The sequence below is a fragment of the Crocuta crocuta genome, unplaced genomic scaffold (genome assembly GCF_008692635.1).
Source record: "Crocuta crocuta isolate KB4526 unplaced genomic scaffold, BGI_CrCroc_1.0 scaffold25, whole genome shotgun sequence".
Taxonomy (NCBI): Eukaryota; Metazoa; Chordata; class Mammalia; order Carnivora; family Hyaenidae; genus Crocuta; species Crocuta crocuta.
Window position 1 is genome coordinate 14,408,037 of NW_027532015.1, and position 12,699 is coordinate 14,420,735.

General features: G+C 35.8%; 1 protein-coding gene across 1 annotated transcript in view; it reads right to left on the reverse strand.

Moving 5' to 3' along the window:
• The window catches only part of PEX7 (peroxisomal biogenesis factor 7), a gene marked incomplete at its 5' end in the record, with an annotated part of 78,721 nt that overhangs the window by 13,865 nt on the left and 52,157 nt on the right, over nt 1-12,699 (reverse strand). Inside the window, one exon of the mRNA XM_077776016.1 lies at nt 10,928-11,027. Within this exon, the coding sequence (XP_077632142.1) occupies nt 10,928-11,027 (100 nt within the window). The remainder of the gene's footprint in view (nt 1-10,927; nt 11,028-12,699) is intronic.

Here is a 12,699-nt window from a genome sequence, read left to right on the forward strand (position 1 = left end):
AGAGGAGTTTAATGCTGTTTGGCAAAAACATAAATTAGTAATATAAATAATATAAATGTTTGTGTTAAAATGTGCTCATGCTAGATACATAAAAAAGACATATTGGTTGAGGTCATCATCTTAGTTTGAAAAAAAAGAATAATACATTTTTAAAGATGAAGTCACAGGGAGAAGCATAGACAAATCGTCACTGAAAATATACAGAAAGTTAACTAGATCCTAGAACTTCGAGTTAGAAAACTTCTTTGGCCCCAAATCCAATAGGTCACAAAGTCTGGACCTAGTGAGTTCCTCAAAGTCTCTCACATATCTCACATATCTACTACTTTCAATCTGTCCTTTAATTTGGATGTTTAGACCATTTACATTTAGTCCGTCCGTCCATCCGTCCGTCCGTCCTTCCTTCCTTCCTTCCTTTCCTTCCCTCCCTCCCTCCCTCCTTCCTTTTCTTCCTTCCTTCCTTCCTTCCTTCCTTCCTTCCTTCCTTCCTTCCTTCCTCTCTCTCTCTCTCTCCCTTTCTCTCTCTTTTAAGTAAGCTCAATTCCCAACATGGTACTTGAACTCACTGAGCCATCCAGGCATACCTAGACCATTTACATTTAATATAATTTTGAAATACTTTATTTATTTATTATTATTTTTTAAATGTTTCATTTATTTCTGAGAGAGAGAGAGAGAGTGTGTGTGTGTGTGTGTGTGTGTGTGTGNTTTAAAATAAATAAAGTCTTCCACAGATCATGTCCTTGGCAAAGAGATTAATTTTAATTCTTCCTATTCAATTTAGGTGGCCTTTATTTCTTTTTCTTGACTGATTGCTCTAATAAAACTTCTAATACTCTGTTTAATAGAAATGGTGAAAGCAAGCATCCTTATCTTATTCCTGATCTTACAGGAAAAGCTTTCAGTTTTTCACCATGATGTTGGCTATAGATTTTTCTATATGGCCTTTATTATGTTGAGGTAATTGATTATTTTTTATAATTATCTCCACTATTAGCTTAATAGTTATAGGTCCTTCTCTAAAACTTCTTAGAGGTTAACATGTGATTTACAACATACATCTTGAGTTTATCACAATCTACCTTCAAATATTATATGACTTTACACATAATAATAACTTTATAATAGTGTACTTCCAATTCCTCCTTGTTTTATTTTTGTCATACACTTAACTTTTGCATATACTATGAATTCTATAATATCCTGTATGCAAATATATTGCAAACGATATTATTTTTGTTTTAGGTAAAACCTTTCATTAAGTTTAAAATGGTCTTCTATATTTACTTCATTTTTGCCACTTCCAGTTACAGTAAAATCTTGGATTGCAAGTAACATGTTCTGTGAGTTTTCCACAAGATGAACAAACATTTCTAATAAATTTTAACTTGATAAACAAGCAATGTCTTGCAATATGAGTAGTATGTGATGCACAGTATCACATGATCGTAACTGAGCCAATGGTTCTTCTCTCTCTCTCATTGTGGGATTGTGGGTGATCATCTCCCATGCTCAGATGCTTGGTCCCGGGCCATGGTGCTTGGCAGAAATCAGTGATTTTTTCAGAACACTGGAAGATGCCCACAACTGGCACTACAGTATTTTTTTGTCACTTCAAAGTGCCTATGGACAGTCCTTTGCTTTTCCATACAAAAGTAAGCTTAGGAATGCTTTGCTTCATTCTAGGTCAGGCTGCTTGCAGATATAGATTCTTTCCTCTGCTGTCTTATTGCTAATTACATTAAATCCAGTATATGACAAGAGTTTATTAATACTGTACTGTAGTCAATATCTGTGCAAGTGTATACAATAGCCCCCATGCAGAAAACGGTTGAAAGGAAAGGCAGTAAGAAGATGATTATGGTGGAAGCTAAGAAGGAAGTCATCAAGAAGAACAAACGAGGTGTGCGATGGCTGAAATTGCAAGATTTTGTAAGAAGATGCAGATTATGTCTGCATCTCTTGTCTGCAGAGAAGGAGGAGAGGAGGAGGAATCCCTCACTTCAAATGAGATTACAGAGATATATAAAATGTGGGAAACTGTGCAAGATTTGTAGAAAAGCACCACCTGAATAAAGCTGTAACAGTGTGAATAATGAATCTGTTTAATGACAATGCAATGTCACATTTCTGTGAAATCCTAAAAAGGAGGCAAAAGCAAGTGTCATTGGATAGGTTCCTTGTTAAAGCTGCATGAAAAGAAAAAGATTCCACTGGGCCAATAGATTGTAGGGATTCTGTCATTGATAGTGAAAGTTGTCCTACACAATAACCCTCCTCTCTCATCTCCCTCACACCAGTCACAAAGGTTTTCAAAGGTAAGTGCAGGTTAATTTATTTTTTCCTTATATTTTGTATTTTTTATGTATTATACTACAGCATTATAATCATTTTTATATGAGTATTTTTGGGTTGTGGAATGAATCACCTTGAGTTTCCATTATTTCTTATGGGGGAAATTCGCTTTGATATACAAGTGATTTGGATTAACAAGCATGTTTCTGGAATGAATTATGCTCATAAACCAAGGTTTTACTGTATTTTCTTTTTTTTTTTTCTTCTTTGCTTCCTTCCTTCCCATGATTCTTTCCTTCCCTTCTTTCTTTTCATGTGGTCTGAGTATATTTCTTCTCACAGGACTTCTTCTACCATTGCTTGTAACACAGATGTGCTCTCAGCTTTCATTTGTCTGAAATTCCCTTATTTCTTCTTTAGAGTCAAAAGATTCCTCTATATTCTTCATTCAGTACTTTAAAAAGACATCTCTCTCTGGCCAACAGACACATGAAATGATGCTCAGCATCCCTCCTCATCAGGGAAATACAAATCAAAACCACACTGAGATACCACCTCACGCCAGTCAGAGTGGCTAAAATGAGCAAATCAGAGAACTCTAGATGCTGGCGAGGATGTGGAGAAACGGGCACCCTCCTACACTGTTGGTGGGAATGTAAACTGGTACAGCCCCTCTGGAAAACAGTGTGGAGGTTCCTCAGGAAACTAACAATAGAACTCCCCTATGACCCAGCAATAGCACTGCTAGGAATTTACCCAAGGGATACAGAAATGCTGAGGCATAGGAGCACATGTACCCCAATGTTCATAGCAGCACTCTCCACAATAGCCAGATCATGGAAAGAGCCTAAGTGTCCATCAACAGATGAATGGATCAAGAAGATGTGGTTTATCTATACCATGGAATACTACATGGCAATGAGAAAGAATGAAATCTGGCCATGTGTAGCAACATGGATGGACCTTGAGGGTGTTATGCTGAGCGAAATAAGTCAGGCAGAGAAGGACAAATATCATATGTTTGCACGTATAGGAGGATTAGGAGGAACTTGACGGAGGAACAAGGGGGAGAAGAAGGGCGGAAATGGTGGGGGAAAGGGAGAGAGGCAAACCATGAGAGACTCTTGAATGCTGACAAAAACTGAGGACTGATGGATGTGGGGGAGAGGGGGGGATGGGCATGGAGGAGGGCACTTTGGGGATGAGCACTGAGTGTTATGTGGAAACTAATTTGACAATAAACTATTTGAAAAAAAAAAAAGAAAGACATCTCTCTGTCTTGTGGCTTACATAGTTTCTGACACGAAGTCTGCTGTAATTCTTACCTAGATTCTTCTGGGTATAACATTTTTTTTTTTCTGACTGCCTTTAAAATTTTCTTTTTATCTTTGGTTTTTAGAAGTTTTTTTTAAATTTTTTTTTTAAGGTTTTTATTTATTTCTAGAGAGAGAGAGAGAGACAGCGTGAGCAGGGGAGGGTCAGAGAGAGAGGGAGTCACAGACTGAAACAGGCTCCAGGCTCCGAGCTGGCAGTCAGCACAGAGCCCGATGTGGGGCTCGAACCCACAAACCGCGAGATCATGACCTAAGCGAAAGTCGGACGCTTAACCGACTAAGCCACCCAGGCGCCCCGGTTTTTAGAAGTTTGAATATGTGCCTTGATGTGTTTTTTGTTTGTTTGTTTAAATCCTGCTTGGGGTTCTCTTGGATTCTCAAATCTGTGGTTTGACTTTTATTATTTTTGGGAAATTGTCTTTAAATATTCTTCTTCCCTATTTTCTCTCTCCTCTTCGGGACTCCAATTACATATATGAAAGAGCATCTGATATTTTCCCACAGATGCTAGATGCTCTCTTTTATTTCCGTCATTCTTATTTCCTCCTATTATTTCAGTGTGGGTAGTTCCTCGTGACCTATCTGTCTCTAAACTCACTGATGAGACTTCTGATGGGAACACTGAAGGACTGCATCTCTGATACTGTACTTTAAATAAATTACTTTTTTCACTTGACTCTTTCTTATACTTTTATCTCTCAGCTGAAATCCCTCATCTATTCACACAATGTCCATTTTCCCCACTAGATTTCCTATTTGTATAGCAGTTGTTTCTTCTTCCTTTGCTTTGCCACAAGAAAAGCAGTCTTGGAAGGAGTCCTTGGAAGGAAGGGTCTCTCTCTCCTTGAATTTCAGGCAACTTGTTTGCCCTGCCTCCTCAGCTCTCTGATGGGTTTGCAGAAAGTCTGATTTTGTGGTTTCTCTGACTTCTTCTTATTTTTACAGTGGAAATACTTTTTCATCTTTTTATAGCTTAGGGAATATCAGCAGCTCCATTTCTTTTTTTCTTAAACACCTTCACTGAGGTGTCAATTAAATACCATAAAATTCACCCATTTTAAGTGTACAATTCAATGATTTTTAGTGCCTTTACAAGGCTGTTCAGCTATCACCACAGTTCAGTTTTAGAAGGTTTCCATCATTCCCCAAAAAGATCCTCTGTGTCCATCTGCAGACAATTCCCATACTCATCCTCTACCTCAAATAACCACTAATCTCCTTTCTATCTCTACAGATTGACCTGTTCTGGACATTTTCTATAAATGAAATTATACATTATACAGTCTTTGCATCTAGCTTCTTTCATTAGCATAACGCTTCAGAGACACATCCATGTTGTAGCACGTGTCAAACTGTTCCTTTTTATTCCTGAACAGTATTCCATTGTATTGACATACCACATTGTTTATCCATTCAGCAGCTGATTGACATTTGGATTGCTCCTACTTTTTGCTTATAAACATTCACTTAAAAGTCTTTCTGTAGACCTATAGTTTCATCTCTTTTGGTTAATTATCTAAGAGTGTAATTGATGATGAAATGTAGGTAAAATTACACTTAACTTTTTAAAAAACTGTCAACTTTTCCAAAGTGGCTGCAACATTTTACATTTCTACCAGCAATACGTGGGGATGTCTTCCTTCTTGAATTACTTTCTTCTTTCAACTTCAAAGATGCTATATTTTTCTAGTTTTCCTTTTATCTTACTGGCCATTTCTTCTCAATCTCCTTTGCTGGATTCTCTTCTTTCAAACTTCTAGAATTTCTTCTGAGCCTCTTCTTTATTTATATACTCTCTCTGGAGAATTTTAATCTGCCCCCAAACTCTTAATATCATTTTTATGCCAAAAGCTCCCAAACTTGTGTCTGTTACTCTAAACACTTCCCTGAGGGGGACAAGCCTAAATCTATTTACTTAACATCTCCATTTGAATGTCTAACAGGAGACATCTCCAATATAACTCTTGATTGTTTCCTATCCCAAATTACCTCCTCTTCCTTTATCTCAGTAAATTAAGCCATTGTCCACCTGCTTTTCTAGATCCTGTTTTCGAGGGGTAATCATTGATTTTTCTGTTTCTTTCATGGCCATTCCTAATTTATCAGCAAATCTTACCTTCTATCTCCAAAGTAAACTACGTGCAGTTTCATAAAGTTCAACCTAATATGTGCTGAATCTTTCCATCTCAACATCTCTTAGATTTTAAGTCACCATTATCTTTTGCCAAGATTACTTCAAGATACTCTAAGCTGCTCTCCCAACTTTGCCTGCCATCTATTCTCCCACAGCAGGCAGAATGATCTAAACACAAATCAAGGACACCTGGCCGGCTCAGTTGGTTAAGCATCCAACTTCAGCTCAGGTCATGATTTTATGGTTTGTGGGTTTGAGCCCCATATTGGACTCTGCTCTCAGGGCAGAGCCCACTTTGGTTCCTCTGTATCCCTCTCCTAAATCCCCTCCCCTGCTTGCACCCTTTCCCTCAAAATTAAATGAACATTTAAAAAAATAATAAGAAAAGAAAAATATAAATAAAAATACAAACTACTGGATAGCCACATGTAAAAGAATGAAACTGGATCACTATCTTATCTCATATACAAAAATCAACGCAACATGGATTAAAGACTTGAATGCAAGGCCTGATGTCATAAAACTCCAAGAAGAAAATATAGATTGTAAACCCCTTGACTTGGCAACAAGTTTTTGAATTTGACTTTAAAAGCAAAGACAACAAGGGGCGCCTGGGTGGCTTAGTCGGTTAAGCGTCCGACTTTCGCTTAGGTCACAATCTCACGGTTCGTGGGTTCGAGCCCCGCGTCGGGCTCTGTGCTGACTGCCAGCTCAGAGCCTGGAGCCTGTTTCAGTCTGTGACTCCCTCTCTCTCTGACCCTCCCCTGCTCACGCTGTCTCTCTCTCTCTCTCTCTCTCCTAGAAATAAATAAAACATTTAAATAAAAATAAAAAAAAATAAAATAAAAGCAAAGACAACAAAAGCAAAAAATAAACAAGGGGAACTACATCTAACTAAAAAGCTTCTGCCCAGTAAAGGAAATCATCAACAAAATGAAAGGCTAAATGGGAGAAAATATTTGCAAATCATGTCTGGTAAGGCATTAATATCCAAGATACATAATGAATTCCTACAACTCAATAGCAAACCACCAATAATACAATTTAAAAACTAGGCAAAAGCTCCAAATAGACATTTTTCTGAAGAAGAAATACAGACAGCGATTATCAAAATTACAGGAAATAATACGTGTGGCAATGGTGTAGAGAAAAGGGAACCCTTGAAAACTGTTGGTAGGAATGTACATAGATGCAGCTGCTAGAAAACAGTATGGAGGTTCCTTAAAGAATTAAAAATAGAGCTACCATACAATCCAGCAATTCTACTTCTTGATATTTATCAAAAGAAAATGAAAACACTAATTTCAAAAGATACAGGTACCCCTATGTTCATTGCAACATTATTATTTACAATAGCCACAATATAAAAATAAATAAATGTCTATCAATGGATGAATGGATAAAGAAAATAAAGAATATATACAATATTATTAAGCTATAAAAAAGAATGAAATCTTACCACTTTTGATAATATAGATGGACCGTGACCTCATTATGTTAAAAGAAATCAGATAGAGAAAGACAAATACTATATGATCTTGCTACATGTGGAATCTTAAAAAACTCAAAAACCCAAACAACCAAGTACATAGATACAGAGAACAGACTGGTGGTGAAACAAGGATGGAGGAATTGGAGAAATGGATGAAAGGGGTTAAAAGGTACAAACTTTCAGTTATAAAATAAATGAATCCTGGGGATATAATATACAGCATGGTGACTATAGTTAATAATACTGTATTATATATTTGAAAGTTTCTAAGAGAAATCTTAAAAGTCCTCACTGCAAGAAAAACTTTTTTTTATAACTGTGTGTCGTGACAGATATTAACTAGATTTTATTATTTTGCAACATATACAAATGTCAAATCATTATGCTATACATCTGAAATGTCAATTATACCTCAATAAAGAAAACCCACATATCAATTTCTATAATTCTTCTGCTTTTCAATATCCAATGGCAATTACAAAGAAAACCAAATACAGTATGACCTAAAAGTCCCTACACAATTTGAGCCCTACTTAGTCTATCACTTTTCCCCTCATTCAGTAGAATCCAGCCACCAAGACCTTCTTTCTGTTGCTTAATAGTAACAAACCCATTAGCATCTCAAGAACTTGACTGTTGTTTCCTCCCTGAAAAAATTCTTCCTTTAGAGTTTGGGTGGCTGGCCTCATTTCATTACTTAGTTATCAGATCACATTTCACTTTTCTTGGAGAGTCGTCCCCAGACCATTCAAGCAAAAGTACCCCATCATTATCTATCAAATTGCTCCCATGCTAAATCATCTTATGGTTTATTATTTGATTTCTCCCATAATATGGAAGGTCCATGACAGCAGGAATCTAGTCTGCTTTATTTGCTGGTTTATTCTTAGTGCCTGGGACAACACCCAGCATTTAGTAGGCACCTGACAAATATGAATGAAGGCGTATTTTCCTAAGGCATCCTTTGCTTCTGTTTTAGCATATGTCACACTATACTGTAATTAAGTCCTGCACAGCTATAGTAGACACTCAATATATGTGACTGAATAAAGGAGAGGATCAATGTTGAAGAAAATTAAGAGAAACAGAAAAAGAGTTAAAAATGTAATATTTTCAAATAATTAAAAATACGTTGATAATAAAAGATCCATTAACTAATAAAAACTTGAATATTTAATTTGCATGACTTACAACATATAGCAAAAAATTTTATAAAGCAAGTTGACTGACCTTGAAGAATAGGGCGAAACATCAACTTTAGTTGATAATCTTACCCCTCAATTTTTAAAAATATGACAAGTAAACAGATATATTTTCTTAAATTCTAATGTTGAGTTATATACCATAGGTAAGGAAGAAATAATTTCTTCCATTCTCAACAAGTACTAGCCAGTCACCCCCTGCGCTGCCACCCTGTCACAGGGTCTGTAATATAATATTACTTTTGCCTATTTAGGATATTCCTTCTGGCTCTTCATTAGCTAATGCCTACTCATCCAACAGGTCTCAGATGAATCTCACTTTCTTACAGATTTTTTATATAAGTTAAATATCTACCCTAATTATGAATCTTTGAGGTACAATGTACTTCTTCATAGGCTTGTCACAAGTGTCTGTCCACATTCATTTGTGAGATTAGTTGATATAATGGTGGACTAAATGCTTGGTAAAGACAGGGCCATATTTATTTTCATTTGTCACTGAATCCCTAGTACCTACTATAAGGTCTGACATGAAAAGATCTGTGGGAAGAATAAATGAATGAGAAGGAGTGGTCTTATTTTTAAGGTCCCTCCTAATCCCAGGATTCTGTCCCACTATGAATTAACTCTGTGGAAATTTCTAGTACAAATGAACTGTATATTAGGCCATTGAACCTGATGCTTATTTAGAGCTAAAAGACCACTGCTTCTCCATTCCTATTTGTCCTCAATAGCAACTATTTCTTTCATACAAATGGAATGTGTTTATTCAACTGGAAGAGATGGGTGGCAGTCACCAGCCTACACACACACACACACACACACACACACACACACACACAAATATGGCCATGTAATAAATCTCTATTATTTAAGTGATTTTAAAATATGATTAATAAATATGAAATGATTAAGAAGTATGATTGATATACCTTCTGAAAACAAAGTTCCTTTTAGTAAGGTGGTCTATGTGTGGAGAATTTAGAAAACACTTGGCACTCTGCGTGAGGAACTGTTTGACCATGTCTGTCGAGAAGGGCACAGTTCGGGACTCATACAGCACAAGTTCACAGATATATGTGAAAAGGAAAGTATTTACTCAGGGTCCTTTGTTTGGTATTGCCACGTTTCAATACATACATTACAACTTTTTTTTAACTGGGACAGCAAACAGCTATGGTTATTTAATAAGATGACTTGTTAAAAGTCATCTATAATAAATACATTTCTCAGGAAAGGAAATAGTTCATTTGAAGCACATTGTATTTACATTAAAGATAATGCTATTTTCACTGCTAGGAATTTACCCAAGGGATACAGAAATGCTGATGCACAGNAAAGATAATGCTATTTTGCCTATCACTACTACAGTTTCTTTTTTTTAGATGCCATTAAATCATGTTAAAATGATTATTCTAATGTTAATCAGACTATTCTAATGTCTAATGAGAATATTTTCTTTTTTGAGAATATTTTAAAGTCAGAATTTTATCTTAAGTTCCTAAAATTAAAAAAAAAACAAGTATCCATTTCCATTTAAGAATACAGTAATAAGAAATTGGGTTTGCCTTTTGTCTAAGTTATAAAATTCATCATAAAAACATAATTTCTTAGTCATACTCTACAATTTCCAGATAATACTTTGTTTCATGAATCTGCTGGTGTTTTCACCTAGTCTGTGTTATAAAGTGCCTAATCACTCAAAATACTGTAGTGTTTCTGACCTGAGTTTATAACTTCCAAAACTGAAACAGCATAAGAAAACCCTGAAGAACATTTAAAGTCCAAAATATTGACTCTCAAGTCTTCAAGAGAACAAATGGGGGAAATTATAAAGTTTATTAATTTAAAATTTTTTTTGATGTTTTATTTATTTCTGAGAGAGAGAGAGAGGCAGCGTGAGTAGGTGAGGGTCAGAGAGAGAGAGGGAGACACAGAATCAGAAGCAGGCTCCAGACTCTGAGCTAGCTGTCAGCACAGAGCCCAATGCGGGGCTCAAACCAACGAACCGTGAAATCATGACCTGAGCCGAAGTTGGATGCTTAGCCGACTGAGCCACCCAGGCGCCCCTAAAGTTTTTTAATTAAAACAGTAGCCATTCTATTCTACTAGGTTCCCCACCAGAAGCCTCTCTTTTGATATGGGGTATGGAAAAGATGGTAACAGTCCCAAGAGAAAAATGACCCACCCACCATCTCAACTGCTTACTGGGGGAGTCTTGACTCCCACAAACCTCTGGGGACAATCCTTCCCTATTCCATGCTTCTCTTTTCACACTTTCCATTGGGAGAGGCCTACTCAAATGCCTGAATGCTCATGTTTATAGAACTAAGAGATTAAGTTAATTAAGTAAGTGTACTTTGTTCTGCCCTAAAGGCAAAAGTGTATTCCTAAAAGCAACACATACCACACACAGAGCTATTTGTGAACTGTGTGGGTAGGAAAAACATCCGGAAAGTGCACCCATTACCTGAGTAGGACTCTGAAGACTTAAATCTAAACCACAAGTAAACTCTGTATGATGTTCAACCGTTTCAAGAAGAGGATCAGGCTTTGAAAAGTTCCAGAATCTGTGAATATAAACAGAAAGAAATAATTTAAGTGCTAAAACTACCAAAACACGTATCTAAGAAAAAACAAACATTTACCATAGCAAAGTTTTGATCAAAACAGTTTCAACCAATTCATAAATACAGAGCCCCAGTACTGATCTACTTTAAAGAATCTAATAAAGAAAAAACGTACTCCATTCTATTATATAAAAAAACTAAAATTATTAATCAGCCTTCCCTTGTAAAAGATTATTATATTTCCATCAGTATACCTTGAAGGATAGAAGCTTAACAAATTTTAGTTAAAAAATTTTTTTGTATTGTACAAGGACATTTAAGATGAGAGACACTAGGCTTTTGTAGCAATTTCTAAAAGCATTCATGACTGCAAAATAAGGATATTGGATTATGTGAACTCTAACATTTTGTGATTTTAAATACTACTTCATTTCTCAACAACTGACATGAAAAGATCTTAGGTTTAATTTCCATTTCAACAGCAATTCAGATTCTTTAAAAAGAAGCCGTTCTCTGTAATTCTGAAACTATTTCTTTTTGAAGTGCAGCCTTTCTTATAAATTCCACATCAATGTAATTTATAGAGTCAAGAAAAACTGAAATGTGTTTTCCTGGGCCAATATTAAGTATCCTATTTATCCTCTATAGACTGGGAGTGGTAATATTTACCATAATATGTCTCTGATTTCTGCTGTACAGACGAACTTGGCCTTATTTTCAATACACAAAATAGTACTTTATTTCTAAAGCTTTATTTGCTCATCACATCATCTTTCTTATTTGACTCTAAACACTCCATAAAAATGTCACATTCAGAATCATAGAGTCATACTCCAATGCAGCCTCCCTAATGATCTGTAACCTCGAACACACTGAAGGTTTCACGGATCTCTTTGAAAGAGAGTAAATACACAGAACCAACAGCGATAGTTTGTTTTACCTGGTCATATTATTTCCCTAATAAATACAGGGTTGGTCTTATTAAGTTTGAAAAGGATTGTTGCTATGGATAAACCACTGTGTGGGTACCAGAGGGACAATGAGTAAATAGTTCATTTGTCAGATTACTGAAATCTACAAAATGTTTAAGGAGAGTGATTTTACTTTTGAAAATTTCCTGTTCAAATGAATGAGGGAACAAGCTGCAGTCTTCCTCAGAAATCATAACAGTGGCTGACGCTGTCTTTGCATATTTGTTCCTGTGGGTCAAGAGATAGATATTGTACTGAAATCTAATTTTCTAGATTTTGACAGTGTTTACATAAGCAAGAGTAAATAAGTCATTATGTAATTTGGTTTCGAAAACATGGTTATTCACTGATTTGCATTACTTGAAAAAGTAATCAAATGATTTTGTATATACCCACTATGTTCCAAAAAATATTCAAAATGGTTTAAAAATATGTATTTAATATGGCAAAAAAATGAGTTAAAGGAAGAGGACAGGAAAGTGAATTTGAACTGGCAAGGATAAACAAAAATAAAAAGCATCCTCAACATTTCTTAAGGAAACACAGAGATGTCATTTCACAGGGAGGTACTCATGAGTCAATGGCATTACCCCAAAGGGCAGGTTAGTAGAATCATTCTAAGGCAAAGTCAACTTAATCTGGAGTATTCAGCTTTCTGACTTCATTTGGGATTTAGATTTTATTTCAGTAGAATATATGGG